Consider the following 24418-nt stretch of genomic DNA (forward strand, 5'->3'; position numbering starts at 1 on the left):
CTGCAGGCAGACAGAATTTTATTATTTAACTCTATGGCTGACTGAAGTAAAACAGTAGCTTTAGAGCTCTTTATTAGAAAAATGTTATTCTGTCCCCCCAAAAATGTTTATATTATTATTCAACATAGAATGCTGAATATTATTAAATGAAAAAAGGAACGATATATTTTTACACCATAAGTCTAAACATGTATAGTCAGATGAACTGCTATCCTTGTATATTACTAGATCCCACAGGATTCATAATTGCATTTGGGGCTTGGACCCATTAACTTAAAGTAAGAGTTTTTTGCCACTATCAAAAAATAGTTTCTAACTGAATCATGAAATCCTAAATTATACAAATTTAACTTCAAGGAAAAATGTAATAGGAATTTAGACTTTACCATTTACATATTCCCCTACTTCTTAGTACTTCCACCACCGTACAGTTACATTATTTCGAGCATCTTCATTCTAGAATTCAATTATTAAACAAAGTTCCTGAATTAATAGTACCTTATATAAAACGTCATATTTCTTTTATTTATTGCAGTAAACGTAGTTGCATTACTTCAAGAGTTCTGGGAGAAAAAAGAGAAGAGAAAGGCAATCTTCCCCAGTGAAAGCTTGGTGGCCTATGAGTCAGTCCCATCACCGGATCCACCATTTGTTTGCTATGTAACTTTACCTGGAGGAAGCTGTTTTGGAAATTTTCAGGTAAGAATCATTTTCATGTATAACAGTCATATTTCAGTTTTCAAGTTTTTCATATAAAGAAGACAGTGGGAACACATGAGGAGATATTCCTGTCCTACAAGCCCTGTCTATCATTATAAACTAGAGGTGGAAGGACAGGAAGGACGGGACTGAAGAAGGGACAACAAACTTCTGCAGCACAATAGCATTTTTGAAATGTTCCAGTGTATAGAAGCTTATTCCATCTACAATACATTCATATAGCATGTCCTTTAACAAAAATGTAGTACCAAAGTTGGTCAATGTAAAGGGGTTTTACATGAAAACAACCTTTCCAGTTGCTCTATTACGGTATATGGATGTCATAGTGCTGGGTCCACAGTTTTTGCCCCCCTTTATTAATTAAGTGAGAGAGCTGCAACCAAATATATGTTCTCTATTCTATGGTTGGTCATTCATTTGAAAGGCCGGCATGTACTACTACAATTCCCTTGCTGCTGGTGGATAAAGTTAAACCCTCATGCCTATGTATTTTCTGAAAGTTGACACCTAGCACGCACATTGTCAAAGTGCCACACAGCACTTTATACACACAGTCACCGTCATGCAGTTTTGTGTCCAACTGTAATTTATTTATTTTCTTTTAAATGTATATTTGTGGCTAAAAGTGTGACCCAAGCAGAAATTTACATGCATTACGCATCTTAAAAATAAAAGTTCAATATGTGCAGAGATCATAAACACAACTTTTGCCTATGTCTGCACATATCTTCAAAAAAAATCACCAGAATTGAAGAGTGCGCAAAAAATGCAACAACCTGGAAAATACCGGGACTATACACCTTGAAAAAGTGAACGCACCCAAAAAACCCTTGTAGACAACCTGCCGATTGCAGTTGACTTGTGCACCTTCAGGTAACTTTGTTACAAACAAGAATTATTTAAAAATAAAATTCATTAAAACATTCATATGCGCCTAAAACTCACATACAGGTAGAGATTTACACACAAAAATAATGTATAACTAATAAACCAAGGTGTGTAATCAGGGCCGGCGTCAGCACCCGGCGAACCCAGGCAAATGCCGGGCCCACTACCCTTGGGGGGGGGGCCCACTCGGCCGCCGGGTGCTGACACTGCCGTCATCACGGCATCACTGTCCATATATGGACAATGATGTCAGGAGGATCGAATGAGTCCCAGGCAGAACACTAGCGCCATTGCTCTGGAACTCTGTCTCTAGGGAAGCCCCTGACATCACAGTCCATATGATGTCAGGAGCAGAGCAGTCTCCCAGGCAGAGTGCTCTGCCCGGGACTTTGGCTCTGGGGTTGCCTCTGACATCACTATGCGTATATGGACAGTGATGTCAGGGGCTTCCGCAGAGCCCTAGTACCGGAGCAGAGCCTTTACTAGCGCTCTGCCCGGGACTTCAGCTCTGCTCCGGACATCACTATCCATATATGGACAGTGATGTCAGGAGCAGAGCAGGAGTCCCAGGCAGAGTACTACTAGTCCATATGGACAGTGACGTCAGGGGCTTCTCCTGAAACAGAATCCTCAGCCAGAGCGTCGGCAATGCTCTGGCTGGGGATTCCACTCCTAGAGGGAACCCCAAAGGCGCTACCTACAGGGAGGGGGCTTTGTGGCACTACCAGGTAGGATGGCTGTGCGGCACTACCAGAGAGGGGGTGTCATGTCCATGACTGCGGGCCGTCGGGTTCACTCACCTCCTGACGGTTGCAGCCATGGATCTGCGAGCGCTGGCCCCAGTCTCCTCAGGAGACACCAGCGCTCACTTCCTCTCACCTCGGCTGGGTCCCGTAGGGTGCACGTGCACACCTGTGCCCGCTCTTAAAGGGGCAGCACGTGCACCGGACTTTTATGTGAAATCAGCTTCGGGACTCTGTCTTTATTGCGGCCTCAGAGGCCATCTTGTGTGTCTGTGTCCCCAAAAACCCCACAACCTAGGGTTGGTAGGAGAGACAACCTTGGGCAAAGAAGGACTCCCGTCTAAATTGTCCATACCCGTGACTATAGTGTCCGGTGAGAAAACGCATCAGGTCTCTGCCTATCTGGACTCATTTGTAGAGACCTGGTGGACCTTCTTCAATTACCCACTACCCCTCTGGAGAGACCGTTGATGGTTGCATCAGTAAATGCACTACCTCTGCCAGACCCAGTTATATCTGTGACCAAGCCGCTGAGGCTCCAAATAGGGGCTCTCCCCTCCGAACTTCTATCGTTCTACGTCCTATCCAAGGCCATTATCCCCATGCTGCTGGGTCCGCCTTAGCTCCGACTATATGCTCCAGTCCTGGACTGGAACTCTGGAGAGGTTCTCCAGTGGGGCTCCAATTGTCACAACCGTTACCTGGTACAGATTCGTTCGGCTCAGCCTCCTCTGCCCCGGTCATTGGCAGCATTGCCTGGTAATTATGCTGCATTTTCGGACGTCTTCAGAAAAACGGGAGGCGGAGACACTGCCCCCACACTGGGCGTATGACTGTCCTATCGAGCTGATTCCTGGTGCATCCCTTCCCCATGGTAGGGTATATCCTCTCTCCTTGCCAGAGACTCTGTCCTTGTCCACCTATGTTAAAGAGAACTTGGAGAGGGGCTTCATACTGAAGTCTTCCTCCCCGGCAGGAGCCGGGTTCTTCTTCGTCAAAAAGAAGGATGGCTCCCTGCGTCCTTTTATTGACTACCTGGGTCTCAACCAGATCACTTGCTAAATTCTGTTCCCATCAGATCCGCGCTACAGTGTAAGGGCTTGCCCACACACATTTTTCTTGTCCACACACAACGGAATTGCTGCAGAAAATTTCTGCATCAATTCAGTTGAAAAATGCAGACATTTCCTGCAGTTTTTACGGCAGAAAATGGTGCGTATTTTGCTGTGTTTTTCTCAATGTTGGGAGATGGTGATATCTCCTCTGAAAAATGCAGCAATTCTGGCCACTTTTCCCAGAAGCAATTGACATGCTGCGGTCCAAAAAATACGCACCGCAGGTCAATTTCTGCTCTGAATTTTTACGCAGCGTGTGGATGAGATTTGTTAAATCTCATCCACTATGCTGCTACTGTATTCTGCTGCGCATTTTCCATCAAATATTCAGTCCGGAAAAAACGCGGCAATTCCGCAAGGGGGTGGACGAGCGTGTGGATGCTTGAGATAAGCGAAAAGTTTAAATGTGATTTACATCCCTTACAGATTCAGGTTATGTTCAGTCTGCAGTGATTCTACAACGTTTGGTCTAAAATGACCCAGTGGGTATTCTAGATTTCAGATGGAATAACCAAGTTACCGAGCAATATTCCATTCTTCATACCAAGACATTATCTTATTATTTTCACAATAGAGCGTGACTATGAAATTTCTTCCTCAATCACTTTATTATAGTCATATCTGCGTGTGAAAATATGTAAGATATGCAACACTGCACATAAATATTTATCTATAGATTTCCCTACATACTAATGTAAAAATATGCTGATAGAAAAAACAGTCACTTAGCTAAATATTTATTTTTGCGTTACACATCTGCTGTATTCTTTATACATTTACACAGTGTTTTTAGTTTCCCACATTCCCAGAGATTTTCCCATATTATTTTTATTTTTAGGCCATGAAATTGTTTTGCTAAAATGTAAATATTGCTTCTATGTATCCAGTGTATAATACCGTGAAATGCAGTAAAATGATTGTCTGGCTTTCACTTATGTTGTAATGTTGCATAATACATTTTTCAAGCCTAGTCAGATGTTTTCGTAGCTGCGTCGTTATTTAAGACCTAGCTAGAAATAAGTAAAGTGGGGATTACTGATTAACTCGATTATCAATTTATGGTAATTATATTTACTATTGCATTCCTTTACATTTACATACATTTTCCTAAAGCAAATCACAATTTTATCAGCGCATTTGTGGCCAAGTTGGCCTCGTGTATCAAAACTGTCCTATAGAAAAATATCCAACTTGGGTTCTGCTTCAAGAAAATTAAATGTAGGCCGTTTCTATGGCCAACAAAGCCAATATTTATATTAACAGTTTTAATACATGAGGCTCAATGTGTGTGTGAAACAAAAAATATAATACGTATTTGGTATTTGTATCTATCTGTACATAATAATTCTTGATTAACATTGTGGGCTCATAAAGAGAACTTGTCACCAGAAAGACCTTTTTAAGAAAGCACCTACAGTATTAGATTCTCTCTCTAATTCACATCATTGTGTGTTATGGCAAATAAAGGTGCTTCTCGGAATGATTTGCACTTTGTGACTGCTGCAACGGCACTTTAGTGCTTAACTTTTGCCGACATTTGAAGTATACTTACGTCATACCCGGCAAGGGAAGTATGGAGCGGGCTCATGGGCTGAGCTTGCTCCATACTAAGCAGGTTTTGGCTGTATGTTACAGTCGACACTTCACTGCAATGAGTGGGATGAGCCAATGGTTGTCATGACAACTTGGGGGCTTAATTAAGGCCCACAGGTCTGGCCTTCTGTGTGCTCCTTTTAATCCAAGACGGGGCTTAATACGAGGCTGTCAAATCCTGATATACTGCAATACATTAGCATTGCAGCATATGGTAAAAGCGATCAAACGATCTCTGGTTCAAGTCTCCCAGGGAGACTAATAGAATAAATGTGAAAAACAGTTAAATAAAGGTTTTTTTATGTACAAAAAAAATATCAAAAGTTCAAAAGAAGAATACCCTTTGCATATTTTCCCACCTAAAGCATTGTAAAAAAAAAACCTGATAATAAACATAATTGGTATTGCCTCATCCGTAAAAGTCTGAATTATTAAAATTTAACATCATATAACCGCATGGTGAACGCAGTAGAAAAAAAAAATTCAACCGCATGTTTTTTGATCATCTCATCTCCCACAACAAATTGAATAAAAAGTGATCAAAAAGTCTTATGCATCCCTGAGCCATCACATCGCTCAATTGATGGAAAAAAAAAAAGTTATTGCTCTCAGAATATGGCGACGCAAAACAACATTTTGTTTAACAATGGTTTTTTCATTGTAAAAGTAGTAAAACATTAAAAAAATTGAAATATAATATCGCCGTAATTTTATTGACCCACAGAATAAAGTTAAGCTTTATATCTGCTTCATATCTGCTTCTTTGGTCTCATGGACCATCAGTAAAAATAAATATAAAATAAAATAAATCCCTAGATATTACAGAATCCATCAAGGGGAGTATTTCTTATCACCACTCTAAGCATGTGCAGCAGGTATTATGATCCTGAGCAACTTGGCCAGAAGAACCTTCATATGTACATGTTGCAGCAACCTGGTTTATTAAGGTTTTTGGAATTGGAAAGATTGGCCTTATCCAGAACCATTTTTAAAGGTAGAACTCTTTATTTAACTACCCAAGTTTTAAGTTTGCAATGTAATACTTTTGCACGCTGAAATAAATACATGCTGACCACGGTAATGTTGAATAGTTAAGTATGCTTTACTTTTTATATGTTTAGGTTTAGGACCTTTATTATATAAAATAAGTCACAACAGCTATTTTGGACGTACTATTAGGTCATGGTAACTGCCTCGTTCGCGCTCCATAACCTAATAGTACGTCACGGGAGGATTGGCCATTTCGGTCGTCCTCCCAGCACATACAGGAGCTGTGACAACTGATGTCTCGTACAGCAGTTGCCGCAGCTCCTTCAGCGGGGACCAATCGCAGTGTCCCCGCTGATTCATCCCTTAGAAGCGTTCATTAGCGATCGCGGCTTCTTAGGGGTTAGACCACCATCGACGTCCCGCTACATGATAGCGAGCGGCAATGGTTGCTATGGCAACAGGAGGCCTAACAATGGATTCTGGCTATGCCACCTACGGAAGCCTAGTGGGTCCTGACAAAGTCAGGACCCACTATGCTTGCTGTCAGCGAGTAGCTGACAGCTCTAATACACTGCACTACGCATGTAGTACAGTGTATTAAAATTGCGATCAGGGCCTCCTGCCTTCAAGTCCCCTAATGGGGCAAAAATATACAAGTTAAAAAAAAAGTGGTATAAAAATAAAAAAATAAAACTTTTAATGTAATAAAAGTAAAAATCCCCTTTTTTCCCTTATCAGTCCTTTATTATTAAAAAAATAAGTAAATAAATAAACTATACATAACCGGTATCGCCACGTCCGTAAGGCCTGAACTACAAAAGTATTTTGTTATTTATCCCGCGCGGTGAATGCCATAAAAGAAAATAATAATAAACCATACCGGAATCACAATTTTTTGGTCACTTCACCTCTCAAAAAATGGAATAAAAAGAGATCAAAAAGTCGCATGTACCTAAAAATGGTGCTGATCGAAACTACAGTTCGTTATGTAAAAAACAAGCCACACAGCTTTCTTGATGGAAAAATAAAAAAGTTCTGGCTCTTAGAATAAGGAAACACAAAAAGTAAATGATTTTTAAAAAAAAGTAATTTATTGTTCAAACGCCATAAGACATAAAAACAACTATAAACATTTGGTATCGCCGTAATCGTATCGCCCCGCAGAATAAAGTGAATATGTCATTTATGGCGCACGGTGAACGCTGTAAAAAAAAAAGGAATAAAAAAAACCAAAGTAGAATTGCTGTTTTTAGCCACCATGCCTCTTAAAAATAGAATAAAAACGTATCAAAAAGTCGCATGAAAACGACACTGAATTCTTCAAGGGGTCTAGGTTTCAAAATGGGGTCACTTTTAGGGGGTTTCCCCTGTACTGGTACCTCAGAAGCTCTGCAAATGCGACATGGCGCCCAGAAACCAATCCAGTAAAATCTAAATGCCAAATAGCGCTCCTACCTTTATGAGTTCTGCTGTTTGTCCAACCAGCAGTTTATGACCATATGTGGGGTATTGCCGTAATCGGGAGAAATTGATTTAAATGCTGGGGTGCTTTTTCTCCTCTATTTCTTGTAAAAAATATTTTTTTTTACCTTTTATCAGAAAAATTAGATTTTCAATTGAGCAGCCTAATTCCACAAAATGAAGCAAAAAATCAATGGGGTCTAAATGCTCACCATACCCCTCGAATATTTTCTTGAGGGGTGTAGTTTGCCAAATAGGGTCACTTTTGGGGGGTTGCCACCGTTTTGGCACCACAAGACCTCTTCAAACCGGACATGGTGCCTAATAAAAAGGAGGCCTAAAAAAAACTAGGGGCTCCTTCTTTTCTGAGGCCTGTGCTTCAGTCCATTACCGCACTAGGGCCACATGTGGGATATTTCTCAAAACTAAAGAAACTGGGCAATAAATATTGAATTACGTTTCTCTGGTAAAACCTTCTGTTTTACAGGAAAAAAAATGGAATAATAAGGATTTTCTTTCCAAATAAAGAAATTTGCAAATTTCACCTCTACTTTGCTTTAAATTCCTGTGAAACGCCTAAAGGGTTAAGAAACTTTCTAAATGCTGTTTTGAATACTTTGAGGGGTCTAGTTTTTAAAATGGGGTGTTTTATGGGGGTTTCTAATATAGAAGGCACTCAAAGCCACTTCAGAACTGAACTGGTACCTAAAAAAAAAGAGGCTTTTGAAATTTTCTTCAAAATATGAGAAATTGCTGCTAAAATTCTATGCCTTGTAACATCCTAGAAAAATAAAAGAATGTTCAAAAAATGATGCCAACATAAAGTAGACATATGGGAAATGTGTACTAGTTACTAGTTTGGGTGGTATAACCCTCTGCTTTACAAGCAGATACATTTAAATTCAGAAAGATGCTATTTTTTCCAAATTTTCTCTAAATTTTGCTATATTTCACAAATAAACACTTAATATAGTGACCAAATTTTATGACTATCATAAAGTCCAATGTGTCACGAGAAAACAATCTCAGAATTGCTTGGATAGGTATTAGCAATCCAGAATTATTACAGCATACAGTGACACATGTCAGATTTGAAAATAGGCTCTGAGCCTTAAGGCCAAAACTAGGCTGCGTCTGTAAGGGGTTAATCACATTCTAAAATCCTAAAGATGTAGAGTTGTGTAACTGATATATAACTCATACAATGCAAAATAATTGTAGGTCTGTAAAAATCGATTCCTCATTATAAGCTTTATTTTCCACGATCCTGTAAACCACATATTTTATGGTGGGTTATTAAAGTTGGATTCTCCTTAATCATGGTTATAGCATTTCTTGTATTTTGTCTCTTAACCATGCATTGTCTTGGATCCTGGGGAAGTCATGGAAGTTCTGTGTTGCATTTCAGATAAACATGATAAGCCTGCAATATATTATATTTAAGGAATTCCCCGGATTGTTTTCCCCTCCAGGATAGATCCAACTTTGCTGATATATGAAAAAAAATAACATCCTCATAGGAGTTATTAACATACTTGACCAGCATCAAGATATTACGGGAATCCAAAGCAACCCACACCCCCGCTCCTCAATACATCAGTTCTTTTAATTCTTTATTATAAAACATGGAAGCAATAAAATCTGACTTATATTCAGTAATAGAATCTAATAAAGGAAGTTCCATTATCACAAGATAAAATTTCACTACATATAACAGTTAAGGGGTTGTATAGGATGAGTAAAAAGGTCTGCTTTTTTTCTCCAGAAGCAGCGCCACTTTTGTCCATGGACTGTGCCTGGTATTGCAGCTCAGACCCATTTACTTAAATCAGTCAAGGCTGCAATACAGGCACTGCCCACAAACAAGTGTGTCGTTGTTTTGGGTAAAAAACTATTTTTTATTTATTTTTTAAATTCTGGACAACCCCTATAAGGGCTATCACAACATATGAACTTTCAGAGGTATAAACCTGTGTAATAAAAACATGCAGGTATCATGTCATGATGGTGATAATTACGATATGGTTCATGATTGGAATTACACCATTGGGTGTGTATGAAAATAACAATTTTCTTTGTGTTCGAGATATGAGATAATTTTTGAAATGTGGATCCCGCTCAGGGCCAATGTTATGGTATTGAATGTTTTAAATAGTTACTATGCTTTTATGTTTCTGATGAAAACCCTGCTTTTATGTTCTAGCGTTTGCATTAATTTTTCTAGTGAGTGTAGCCTGATGTTTCATGAATATCAAACACTTTATTTGTGGTTACGTTGTGTTGGGTGGGTGACTTATCCCGTAATCCTTCCATCTTCTACTGACAGTATATATTATATGTGTATGCTTTTAAAAATAGTTCTGTGCCATTCTTGGCTGCCTAGTAAATCCTCAAAACCACATGGTATGGTCATGAAACTGTACAACAATTTCCATTTCCCACAGTAAGACCTATGTTAGCCCCAACTGATCTGACATTTGGCTCCCCTCTTCCTGAACTCAGCCACTCAATGCTTTATGGTTTCAACAGATGTTTTTACTTTTAATAACACTGGGGACTTTCTTATATTTTCTTCCTTTTTTTAAATTTTATTTGGGATGATCTTTTGTCCTATATGTATATTATCAGTGTTATACCTCTTCAGACGTCTCATAAATATCCTGGTTTGCTTCCATGAATATTAGAAATTACTTTATTTAGTTTCATGTTGCATATTTTGTGTGGTATTAAACAAATGACACACAGTATAAATTTTGAAAATTTACAGCCCTATTGGTTAACATAATATGATGGGGATTTGGAGCTCCAAGAGCATTGAAAAGGAAGCAGTTGTCTACTCTAGGGCCGCTGCAGCCATTAATGTAGAAATTTTTTTAAAATATAAAGTACATAATAAGAAAAATAGCCAAATATAAAAAGTACTAGATTTAAAGTTTTGTTCAAATATTATATAGTGAAATAGATAAGTATTTTCAAGTAAGCCCAGTTTTAGCCTAAAGAGGCTCTGTCATCACCTGTATGGCACTATTATGCTGTGCCACACTATATATATGATTTAAGTACATATTCTGGTATTATGTAAATATTGTATGGTGACATGATTTGGGCATAGTGTAGCACTATGATGTGCAATGTATAAGATTATTATTTAGGCACTGTATGGCAGTATTATGTACCACAGTGTGGAAATTTCAGGTTAACTTTTTTGACGTAAGAGAACATTGCTGCAGGTGGCAAAATATTGATTGAAGGTGTCTAAAGTAGAAGGCATTTTATATGCACAGTTGCCTACAGGTGATACTGTGTATAAATTGTATTCAACAATTTTTTGTTTTTGATTTTGTAACTCTTCAAATTCTAATGAACTAGGAGTCATCTTTAAAAAACACAGTTTGTTCTCAACCAAAAAATGCTGATCATATTTTATTGTGACATTTTCACAAACGTATCCGGCTGTACCCGTTGAAAGAAATTGTCAATGTTGTATCTTGTATTTTATGTAGCACTTGCTCGCCTAGGGAGGCATTATGTATTGGCTGTACACTCACGAACACTGACTACGTTTCTAAAATATTATAGTACAAGCTTCCTGAATCCTGACCAATAAATCTTTCTGATTGTATAAGCAGACACATTAAGTAAAAGGTATAGACAAATTTCAAGTGGGAACAAGGCTGAAACATCTTTGCATTTATATGTAGTGTCTAGCATATTTAATATTAAGATCACAGACAATGCTAATTCTAATGTCCCCATTTCTTAGTTACTGTTAATAACAGTTGTCTTGACGTTTCAAGAATTTACTTATCTTATGGAATTTTTCCTCTGTTTCTAAATAAATAGAAAACAAGATACTCATTGATACATTGATAATATTATTCATGTCTAACTAAGGTGTTAAAGTGTAACTAAACGTTGGACAAACTTCTGACATGTCATAGTGACATGTCAGAAGTTTTGATTGGTGGGGGTCCGAGCACTGAGACCCCCAACAATCACTAAAATGAAGTGGCAGAAGCGCTCGTGTGAGCGCTCAGCAGCTTAGTTTCTGTTCAGTCTTTTCCAGAAATCAATGAATCGGAGTACAGGGTCAATAGAAAGTCTATGAGCCTGTACGCCGATACATCGGCTTTCTGGAAAAAGCTGAACAGAAACGAAGCGACAGAGTGCTCACACGAGCACTTCTACTGATTCATTTTAGCGATTGGTAGGGGTCTCCATGCTCAGACCCCCACCAATCAAAACTTCTGACATGTCACTATGACATGTCAGAAGTTTGTCGAACGTTTAGTTACGCTTTAAGGATTACTTAGAAAAAAAAAGAAACAAAAAAGTCCCCTAAAGTTTTTGCTGATGCTTATCGAGTAGGATATACACTTTTGCGGCACAACATTAAAACCACTGACAGGAGAAGTAAATAAGATTGATTATTTCATTACCATGGCACCAGTCAAGGGGTGGTATATATTAGGCAGCAAGTAAACAGTCAAAAGGGGACAACTCATGAATCGGCGACAGGGTCATGGATGTCCAAGGCTCATTAATGCAACTGGGGAGCGAAGGCTAGCCCGTTTGATCTGATCTCACAGAGCTACTGTGCTGAAAAAGTTAATGCTGGATATGATAGAAAGGTGTCAGAACTAAGTGCATTGCTGTGTATGGGGCAGCATAGCCGCAGTCTGTTTGGAGTGTCAATGCTGACCCCTGTCTACCACTGAAAGAGCCTGCATGGACCATGGAGCAATGGAAGAAGATAGCCTGGTCTGTTAAATCGCACTTTCTTTTGCATCTTTTTCTTTTTTCATCACAGCTTGCTGCATTTGGGGCTGTGTGGCAGCAGAACAGTCAGAGTGCCTATGGGGCACTTTACCATCAGAACTGGACCATGGAGCAATGGAAGAAGATGGCCTAGTCTGATGAATCCGGTTTTCTTTTACATCATGTGGACGACCAAGTGTGTGTGCATTTGGATCACTTATCTTGGGAACAGATGGTACCAGGATGCACTATGGGAAGAAGGCAAGTTGGGGAAGGCAGTGTGATGCTCTGGGCTATGTTCTGCTGGGAAACCTTGGATCCTAGCATTCGTGTGGATGTTACCTTGACGCATCCAACCTATGGCAATGCTGTTTCCGAATAGATGGGGCCTCTTTAGCAGGATAATATGACCTGCCACACTGCAAAAATAGTTCAGGAATGATTTGGAGAACAATACAAAAAGTTTGAGGCGTTGACATTGCCTCAGATCTCTATCCAATCGAGCATCTGTAGAATGTGTTGGAAAAACAAGTCCGATCCGCGGAGGCCTCACCTTGTAACCAGATACCACACCTTCAGAAGTCTTGTGGATATTGACAGGTCAGAATTGTTTTGGTGGCACTAGTGGGACCCACAAAATATTAGGCATGTACTTTATTGTTATTGCTGAATTTTGGCTTTGCAAACGTTCCCTAGCAATGCCAGTTCTTATTGCCAACTTGAGAACACCATGGAAAAAAGGATTTTAGGAAGAAGATATATAATAGCAACTCTTACTGCTATTTCCTAGTTTAGCAACGGAATTGACTAATTTTGTGATTAATTACATGTTGTAGTGGGCTCAGGAGACAAATGAAAGATAAATTGAAATTTATTTAATTAATCAATTTTGACATTGACTTCATCCAATGGCAAGGCCCAGGAATCCCCATTGAAAGGGGAACAAGATATAGGGTCTATTTTCCATTAATAGTTGGATATACTTAGAACTGATTCACATGACGAAGAGGCTCCTATATCGTTTTGTACTACTAGGTGCTACTATTTCTAAGGGAGTAAAACCATCCAAAAATATGGATTCATACAGACTCTGGCAGGAAAAACCTCTGTATGCCTCCGTATTAGAGGCATGCGTAGGTACAGCAAAGGCATCTATAATACAGATGGAGCTATAATCTAGTAGTATGATATCTAAAAATTTGCTTGTAGCTCGCTATCCCAGTTTTTTTTATATGATCCTCAGGCAGAACACCTCTAATTGTCCTAAATGTGCTATTAGAAATTCTAATCTAAAACGTATTTTATAGAGATGTTCTAAACTGTACAGATTTTGCTTTTCAAAAGGCTAATAATGTAGTCGAAACGTTGTGTGTTCGATGAATAAAAAAATAAAGACATCTTCCACTCTTGTCCCATTCTTGGTACCTATTCCAGCGAGTGAGTAAACATTACAATTTAGCATCTAATGTTTATCAGTTAAAATCAAACAAGGACCAGAGATACACAACATACATATAAATCTTACCTGGTTATGAAATACCAAATCAAAATTAAACAATGACACGTAACCCAATGATAGTTGGCCAAAGGTAAAAAGGTGCTGTTAGCTGTACTTGATTCTTGTATGAATAAGGGAAGAGTTTTACCATGTGCGCACTACAGATTTTGACTTTTGGGTAGTAAAGTCTTCCATTTTTTTACCCTATTTCACCCTGGTTTGAAATTAAATTTATCTGGGCCTATACAGAAAAACTACACTGACAAGGGCGATCGAATCTGGAACCTGCCTAACTTGCTCGCCCTAATCAAGCCCATCATATGCATTAGTTTGGGGCAGGTTCTAGAGAGGGTCGCACTTGTCGGAGCAGGTTCTCTGTATATTTCAGGGTATTTCAGGTCTATACCAGGGTAAAATAGGGACAGAGGACATGTCACCATTGAGTAAAGACCTGAACACATTGCTACCCCAAAGTACAAAGCTATACAATGGACATGGTAAGACTAATACATTATTCTAACAAGAATTAAGTACAGATAATAGCACCTTTTTACCACCTATCATTGGGTTAGGTGTCATTGTTTAATTTTGATTTGGTGTTTCATGTACCCAGAAAGGATTTATATGTATGTTGTATCTGTCCGGTCCTTGATGGATTTTAACTAATAAACACTAAATTCTACATTTTAATATGTACTATTCACCCTTGCTGGAATAATGATTAGATTAGGATATGGAGGCTGGTAAACTCCTGTAGGAGCTCACCCAGCCTGTATTTTGCTGATTTTTTTGTCCGATTCTTTGTACCAAATGCTATATAAATTACCCTTTTTAAAAGAAGAAGAATGCTAAATATATATATTTTTTTAAAGACTGCATTTTGATAACTTCAAACAAATGATCTTTCTGCTTTTTATGTTATGGAGTGAGATTTCTGAACACAGCGTTGCTGTATGTGGTATAAAGTCTAGTAGTATTCCCCATATAATAGTATTGCTGCTGTTTGCTTGTTTTATCATGAATAGTGACAGTATTTCACAAGGCAGCACAGCAGGACTCGGAGAAAGATTCTTGTGATGATTTAAACCAAACAATCCATACAGCTGAAATCCCAGGACTTTTCGACGAACGGCTCGGAAACAAAACAACTGTCTCCTACTGCTACTGTGTAAGACAAAGTGGTTTATAAAAGCAGAGACCTTAAAATTAATTTGTGGTTTTCAACTGCACCATAGGCAAAATGATAACAAATGAGTATATATAATTACTCGGCTCATATTACAGATTGCAGAATATTGTTGATTTTGCCAAAATGTCTCTATGAAATCAAATAATATCTCACACTGACAAAAACACCAGGTGGCTTATGTTAAAAACAAGCTTCTTTGTCTAGTTTTGAGTCCACAAGTTTATAAAATAGTCATGAGAAATAGTACATATTTTATCTTAAGACTATATTTAAATTTTTCTAGGTTGATGCCCAGATCTGTGTTCACAGGTGGTACTGCCATAGGGCCAGTAAATGACAAGAGCAGTGGTCTCTAACCTGTGGCTCTCCAGCTATCGCAGCACTACAACACCCAGCATACCCTAGCAGCCTCCATCTGACAACTGAACTAGTGCTTGCAGCAACATTCCCAGACCTGAGCATCACACTTCTAAAAGTATCTGTTACTAATGGGTTCGCTTTTGTATGGTTGGGATAAGTAGAGAGGTTTGTCCGGGGGAAGTGCAGGGTTAAATACCAGGGGAAATGTGTAGGCTAGCGTACGTAAAGGGTTAAATTGCAGGTAGTGCAAGGGTTTACCAATGTGCAGGCTAGGGGAGCTAAAAGGTTACATGGGGATGTGCAGGTAGTGCAGTAAAGGGTTAACCAAAGGAATGTGCAGGTAGTAGGGGTTAAATATAATGTTGCAGGGCTAGGGGAGGTTTAAGAGTTAACTTGGGGAAATGCTCGTTGTATAGGGGAGAAAGGTTTAAGTAGGCTAAATGCTTGTTGTATAGGGGGAGAAAGGGCTAAGTGCAGCTACTGGAGAGGGGGAGAATAATTAGGCATATATTGTTGGTGTAGCGGTGAGGGTCCAGAAGCAGGGGTCTTTGGGGGAAGCAGGAGTAAGGAGGTTTGTTGATGTTGGGAGAGGTCCAAGAAGAGAGAGAGCAGGAGGCCCTCACTTGGTGGTGGGAGCAGGAAAGAGAGAGAGAGAAGTGTAGGACTCTGGATTAATTAAACCTTCTCCGTGCTCTTCTCTATGACATCACTGTGCCAAACTCATGCATGTGCAGGGGAGGGGGCAGGCCGTGGGAACATTCTGTGACGTGGGAATGCATCACAGTATGTGTCCACTGTTTATGGGTCCCCCCCCCCCCCCCGGAGGGTGGGAGGCAAGAGAATTAAAGCAGATCCCCTTGTCTTTCCCATAGCAAACAAGGCAAGACAATTGCTGATTCAATATTATCTTGTCTTGCTTTGCTTGGGGAATTTTCCCATGTGCATATGTGTAAATACACACCCTTGTCTGATGGGACAATAGATACATGTATATACACACACACACACAAACACACACACAAACACACACACACACACATATATATATATATATATATATATATATATATATATATATATAATACTTCCCTTTACATTAAGATATCATTTTTTGTCTCAATATGTCATATTTAATTAGATTACCTATACTATGACTGAACTTTGAAGTGGGGTTAATGTACATTTCTAGGCACATTTGTTTTCTACTTTAAATAGAAAGTAATGTATCTGGTTATCTGCCAGCTAGTATAATATTAGAGTCATCCTTAAATAATATTTGTTTGGGAAAGAAACTTCAAGAATGGTTTTCATGAAAGTAATATGTCCAATATTATAAACCAGATCAATATGTATCAAATAAATCCATCAACATGACACATGTCCTACTCAGCAAAAGAATAGAAAATCATAGTTTACCACCGGATCAAAGGACAAGAGATGGAAAAAAAAAAAGAACAGCCCAGGTTAGAAAATCTACATGCTGAGTTCAGGACTTGGGTCAAGTTATTATATATGATGATTAGTATCATGTGTCAACAGATGGAAAAATTACAGATCTGAAAAGAATAATATTGAAAAATATCAGGAATCTACCTTTTATTCTGATATCAAGAGGAGTCAGGGAAAAGATCTATAACATGGATTCAGAGCAGAAATGGTGGAGAGAGAATGAGCAGAACAAGTTCTAAGCAAGCAAAAAGGAAGTCAAGGTGGAAATGGGTTTAATAGTATAAAATATGGGGCACACACGTTCTTCTTTCATATTCTTAAATGTTCAGATGTCACCACTAATAACTTTGCTTGAGTTGTATTAAAGGCTATGTAAACCATTGAGCAAACTTTTTTTTTCTAAAACAACGTATTAGAGGATTTTAGACAACTTTTTAATTTTTTTTTATTAATATTTTATTTTTACTTTTTGAGATACAGCTCCTATGTATCCTGGATCCTTCGCTGAAACCCGAATCCGTCATATCAGTGAGACTGACGGCTTTGGGGACAGCGGGACTTCCGTGTCTCTGACATGCAGTATCCACCTGTTATCGATCATATGTAAGTTCATGGCTTAGATGTGATCGATAGCAGGTGGAACCTGTGTGTCAGAGACATGGAGGACCAGCTGTCACTGAAGCAGTCAGTACCGCTGACTTGACAGATTCGGGTTTTAGCACAAAATACAGCTTCTATGTATCCAGGATACACAGAAGCTGTATCTCAAAAAGTAAAAAAGTTATTTTTTATTAAAAGCCAATTAAAAAGTTGTCTAAAAGCCTCTAAAAGTTGTCAAAAAATGTGCTCAAATGTTTACATGGTCTTAAAGTTATACAATTTGTCATGATACCAATTCAATAAAATCTTGATAATCCAGTAAAAAAATGTATATGTGCAATGTTAGAGACTATGTGCGATGAATGGCATCCGCCGCAGCCATCCAGTAAAATATCACATACGTTAAACTTACATTTTTTTCAACATGGGAGTCTAGGGGTGACGGATGAAAGGATATTGTCTACATATTTTTATTCATTTCGCTTTATGGGCAGAGAACGCTAATGGATTTTAACACAGCACCACCATGCAACATTTCAGGCGTCATGCCCCCATCCTCAATCACAAGTGCGTAAAGTAAAGGTCAGGTATAAATACAACAACCGGTGATCACATCACCAAATATACATTTTCAATGACATAGAAACACAATGATACAGTGTATACTGTAGTTAGATCAACAATCTTTATAAAATCCAAAAATATGTATGTTATTTAAAAAATAAATAAATATTAAATAAATATATATATATATATATATATATATATATATATATATATATATATATACACAGTGAAGGAAATAAGTATTTGATCCCTTGCTGATTTTGTAAGTTTGCCCACTGTCAAAGACATAAGCAGTCTAGAATTTTTAGGCTAGGTTAATTTTACCAGTGAGAGATAGATTATATAAAAAAAAAAAAAAAAAATCACATTGTCAAAATTATATATATTTATTTGCATTGTTCACAGAGAAATAAGTATTTGATCCCTTTGGCAAACAAGACTTAGTACTTGGTGGCAAAACCCTTGTTGGCAAGCACAGCAGTCAGACATTTTTAGTAGTTGATGATGAGGTTTGCACACGTTAGATGGAATTTTGGCCCACTCCTCTTTGCAGATCATCTGTAAATCATTAAGATTTCGAGGCTGTCGCTTGGCAACTCGGATCTTCAGCTCCCTCCATAAGTTTTCGATGGGATTAAGGTCTGGAGACTGGCTAGGCCACTCCATGACCTTAATGTGCTTCTTTTTGAGCCACTCCTTTGTTGCCTTGGCTGTATGTTTCGGGTCATTGTCATGCTGGAAGACCCAGCCACGAGCCATTTTTAATGTCCTGGTGGAGGGAAGGAGGTTGTCACTCAGGATTTGACGGTACATGGCTCCATCCATTCTCCCATTGATGCGGTAAAGTAGTCCTGTGCCCTTAGCAGAGAAACACCCCCAAAACATAATGTTTCCACCTCCATGCTTGACAGTGGGGACGGTGTTCTTTGGGTCATAGGCAGCATTTCTCTTCCTCCAAAAACGGCGAGTTGAGTTAATGCCAAAGAGCTCAATTTTAGTCTCATCTGACCACAGCACCTTCTCCCAATCACTCTCAGAATCATCCAGATGTTCATTTGCAAACTTCAGACGGGCCTGTACATGTGCCTTCTTGAGCAGGGGGACCTTGCGGGTACTGCAGGATTTTAATCCATTACGGCGTAATGTGTTACCAATGGTTTTCTTTGTGACTGTGGTCCCAGCTGCCTTGAGATCATTAACAAGTTCTCCCCGTGTAGTTTTCGGCTGAGCTCTCACCTTCCTCAGGATCAAGGATACCCCACGAGGTGAGATTTTGCCTGGAGCCCCAGATCGATGTCGATTGACAGTCATTTTGTATGTCTTCCATTTTCTTACTATTGCACCAACCGTTGTCTCCTTCTCACCCAGCGTCTTACTTATGGTTTTGTAGCCCATTCCAGCCTTGTGCAGGTCTATGATCTTGTCCCTGACATCCTTAGAAAGCTCTTTGGTCTTGCCCATGTTGTAGAGGTTAGAGTCAGACTGATTAATTGAGTCTTTTGGACAGGAGTCTTTTATACAGGTGACCATTTAAGACAGCTGTCTTTAATGCAGGCACCAAGTTGATTTGGAGCGTGTAACTGGTCTGGAGGAGGCTGATCTCTTAATGGTTGGTAGGGGATCAAATACTTATTTCTCTGTGCACAATATATATATATATATATATATATATATATATATATATATATATATATATAATTTTGACCATGTGATTTTCTTTTTTTTATTTTTATATAATCTATCTCTCACTGGTAAAATTAACCTAGCCTAAAAATTCTAGACTGTTCATGACTTTGACAGTGGGCAAACTTACAAAATCAGCTAGGGATCAAATACTTATTTCCTCCACTGTATATATATATATATATATATATATATATATATATATATATATATATATATATATATATATATATATATGAAAATAATGCTAATTTTCTAACTTCTTGATTAAGGTGCTGTAATTAAAATCTAGAAAATAGAACGCCAATCTGTCTATCCACACACCAACACCTTACACTATTTAATCCAATACAGTCTTAAAGCTACATGCTTTTTATAGACCACTGAGCTGCATCACACATAATTTAGTAATCTAGTACATCTCCCTTTCATGCAGTTCCTAAACTAATTTTCCTGCTCCTTCACCTGCTTTTAATATTTGCTAGTGTAAATTTACTTACGTATTGTCGTCTATCGACAAAATGTCTGGCTGCCGATGTTTCCCTGAAATTGTGCTGATCTTTCTGTCTCTCTTTTCACTGTACCTCACTTGTATCCGTGCCCCCTCCTTTTCTATTTTATTCAAACTAAATTCATATGTTCGGATTATTCTCATTTAATTGTAACTTTATTGCCCTAGTGGTTTGTCCGACATACGCAGAAATGCACAGGATTTTTAATCAGTCAATTTAATTATTTGAATAACAGGTATAAAATCCTCGAACAGGGATTCTATTACTTTTGGTTGGATGGTAAATGTGGTCTCCTTTTATAACACCATTACAGTTCTGACAGTTAAGACAGGCAAACGTACCTCTCTTGGGAATTCTGAATAGTCTGTCTGCTCTTCCTGCTGTGATCTCTGACATCTGAAGACGACACCGTCCTCTCTAATTTTCTTACCTTCCCTCATAATCATGTTTTTAGGGTATCCCCTCACAAAACTTCAATATATTTTTATTCTTTTCAAAGTACTCAGGAGTACTCGAGATCCTCCTGGCCCTAATTTAACACCTTGGAATACTGTTAAAATGTGTGGAGTGCGTGAAAACTATCATATCGCAATAAAATATGCTTGTCAGTTGGTTTACAGAATAATGTAGTCTCAAAGTTCTGTTCAGATTTTATCAACTTCATAGCCTAAATAATGTATACTTCTGACATCCAACTCCAAAGAAAACTTTATGGTGTAGTGACACCTGTTTAGATAACTGAGGAAGTCCTGCAGCTTACTTTAAGTACCCCTCCATAAAAGGAATACGTCATTCGCATATCTTAGTCATGTATGCAAGCCTTTTTTAACCCCTTTAGGACGCAGCCTGTTTTGGCCTTGTGGACACAGATGATTTTTGCAAATTGGACATGTGTCACTTTATGTGGTAATAACTCCGGAATGCTTTTACCTATCCAAGCGATTCTGAGATTGTTTTCTCGTGACATATTGTACTTTATGTTAGTGAAAAAATTTGGTCGATAAATACAATATTTATTTGTGGAAAACATTAGAGAAAGTTAGCAAAAATTATCATTTTTCGAAATTTAAATCTATCTACTTGTAAAACAGATAGTTATACCACACAAAATAGTTACTACTTAACATCCCCCATATGTCTACTTTATGTTTGCATTGTTTTTTTAACGTTCTTTTATATTTCTAGAAAGGTCCCCCTGGCCTATAGAAATGAATGGGTCTACAATTTTATCCGTTATTACGGATTCCGTAATTACAGATGAAAACTACAGTAATATACATAGGGACTTACTGTATTAAGTGTTACATTGATCTTTAAAGTGTAACCATTGTCTAAATTTTTCCATAAAAAATTAATAATACAAGCGGTAATAAGAAACTTTGTAATAAAGGTTAACACAAAAAAAATGCCTCTTTCTCCCGTTATCAGACTCCTCTCCTCCTCCCCCTTCCTTCTGCACTGATCACTCACTCTCAATTCACTGGTAAAATCCATATTCAGTAAGGAAGAAATAAAGCCAAATTATCAACTCAATGAGAGATCAGGTTACAGGTGCTGCCCACAGAAGTCTATGGGGAGGGGAAGGGAAGAAGGAGAATGGAGCAGCTGCAGATAGAAGCAGGCACAGACACACAGAGATGCTGATGTGTGTGTTAGAGAGATAGATCAGCAGCAGGATCTCCTCTTTTCTCTGTGTGGGCAGTTTATGGGAGATATCATAGCAGCTAGTCTCCGCTCACTGAAGCTGAATTCAGGCAAAACTAACAATTAGAAATAGAACCTTCAGAGGAGAAAACCGGTGATTAATGAAGAATACAAGTCATATAATGGTCAGATATAGTGTCATTCTTCATGTACACACACAACAGCTTATTCTTAAGTCACCTGAAAGTTGTTTCAGTACACTTCAGCTTCGTTCTTTGACTTGCAATCTGGTCAAGCGACCATAGTGTGGGAATATGTCCAAAGTTGAACAAGCCAATCAATAATCAATGCTAATGTAGATATCTCCCATGTCTCACAAACAGTGTAACCCCGCAGTGTCTAATTTAGACCCCCACTAGCTGCTGGTTATGTCTCAGTTGCTATTAGCTATTTATATTTATTACCAATGCTGATTGGCTGAGAGCATCTAACAAACATCGCTCTCTCACAGTGCTCCTCCCAAATGTCCATTTCAGCTGGATGTCAGACACAGTATAAAACCCTCTAAACTCTAGTTCTGGGAGCTGTATAATGGGGATCTTACCCAACATTAGTTTAACACTGTATGATGCCCATGTTTAAAGGGCCCATATCTTACGTCACAATGTACTTTAAATATGTAACTCATATGTACCTTAATACTATACACTGTAATGTTAATCTGTTGTGTGTTTTATCATTTCCTCAGTGCTGCACAAGTAGAGCAGAAGCACGACGAGATGCAGCTAAGGTTGCTTTAATCAACTCCCTCTACAATGAATTACCCACCCGGAGAATCACACACGAATTCATCATGAAAAGTGTTGAAGAAGCGGTGGCTTCCACAAGTGTAAGTTTAAAGCCAGCGGCATACCTGTATAGTCACTAAAAGCATGGCAAACAATAAATACAGATGTATCACAGATAAATTTGTCATCTAACTCCTTAGGGCTGTATGACAATAACTCTCTAGGTAAATATTATGCAAAAGTTCAGCTATATAACAGTAAGAAGTGCCAAAAAATAAGCAGGTCTGCTACATCTGTAATTCATTTTATTCCAAAATATTGACATTTTTAAATATTAAGTATATAACAAGAAATGTGAAAAGTGGCATCAAGTATCATCACCATATTACCGACAACCATGCAAACCATTTACTCAAAAAACTAAGAATGTAAGAACTGAAATAGAGACTCATACACGATTGCTTTTTTCTGAAGCCGCTCTAGTAACATTTTGGCACAAGATGTCAACTTACGGGATAGCAGTATATTAAACATTAGTCATGCGACAATATCTACAATTACATAGTTACCTAGGTTGAAAAAAAGACACAGGTCCATCAAGTTCAACCGTTCTCAATAAATTACATGTCATTCATTGCTAGATTAATTGTAATCCTCATCGCCATTCGTAAATAAATAGGCATCTAGCCTTTCTTTAAATGCTGACATAGCATCTACCATCACTATCTCTTGGTGTAGGGCATTCCTTAGCTTAACCACTCTAACTGTAAAGAACCCTTTTCTATATTGATGTCTGAAACGTCTTTCTTCCACACGCAATGGATGTCCCCTTGTCCTTTGTAGAGTCCTTGGAAGGAACAAATCATGTTCTAGTACTCCGTATTGACCACACATATACTTATACATATTAATAAGATCACGTATTTTTCCAAGCCTAACAAGCCCAATTTTTCTAGCCTTTCATTGTAAGCGACACCTCCCATCCCATTTAATAATCTAGTTGCCCACCTTTGAACCCTTTCCAGTTCTCCTATGTCATTTTTACAATGTGGGGCCCAAAACGGAATTCCATATTCTAGATGTGATGTTACAAGGGATTTATAGAGGGGTAATATTACATTTGAATCACAGGTTTTTATCGCTCTTTTTGTACACCCGAAAATTATGTTGACTAAAGATAGCCATACACTAGGGATTTAGACAGCCATTTTCTTGTCGTTCACAAGGCTTGTGAAGGTCTCTGAAGATTGTCCTTCAGGATGACAGTGCTATAAGTTCAAACGACAAATCAACGTTTAATCTCTGGCCTTGATCTGTGGCCTGATCTGGGCTTTTATTGATGGGAAGCAGATTTGTCGATTGGCATGAACGACTTTTCAAATACTGTCAACGACTGCATCCAACAATAACTGAAAAAAACATGTCAGATCTAATTTTCCACAGTCTCCAGACACAAAAAAGCTCTAAACATCAGTTCAGGATAGGCCATCAGTATCTGATTGACTCATAGCACCTCTGCCGATCAGCTAAAAAAACCTAGTTGCAGCGCTGCAGTGAATGCCTCATCTTCTTCATTGTTTACCCAAGCACCAAACCTTATATTTGGTTGTGGCTTTGTCTGGTACTGCATTTCACTGCAGCTCAGTCCAATTCAAGGGAATGGAAGCAAGCAGCAGACACAGCCACAACCAAATATATGGTGCTGTGACTGGGTAAACAATAAAGGGGACGTGTGCCAATTCTGCTCCGGACCCCCGCATCCCCTGCTGCTCCTGTTGTCTCTCTGTGCGCCCTGAAGGGAAGTTTGAGGCAGTGGGGGACAGAAAAAGAATCGATCAGAAAAGTATATGTCAAAGTTTA

The 24418-nt window shown here is 38.5% G+C and overlaps 1 protein-coding gene across 1 annotated transcript in view; it reads left to right on the forward strand.

Moving 5' to 3' along the window:
- Positions 1-24418, forward strand: part of LIX1 (limb and CNS expressed 1) — a 157208-nt gene that overhangs the window by 64126 nt on the left and 68664 nt on the right. The window contains exons 2-3 of the mRNA XM_075837082.1: positions 536-699; positions 22519-22659. Of these exons, the coding sequence (XP_075693197.1) occupies positions 536-699; positions 22519-22659 (305 nt within the window). The remainder of the gene's footprint in view (positions 1-535; positions 700-22518; positions 22660-24418) is intronic.

This window comes from Rhinoderma darwinii, chromosome 1 (assembly GCF_050947455.1).
Source record: "Rhinoderma darwinii isolate aRhiDar2 chromosome 1, aRhiDar2.hap1, whole genome shotgun sequence".
Taxonomy (NCBI): domain Eukaryota; kingdom Metazoa; phylum Chordata; class Amphibia; order Anura; family Rhinodermatidae; genus Rhinoderma; species Rhinoderma darwinii.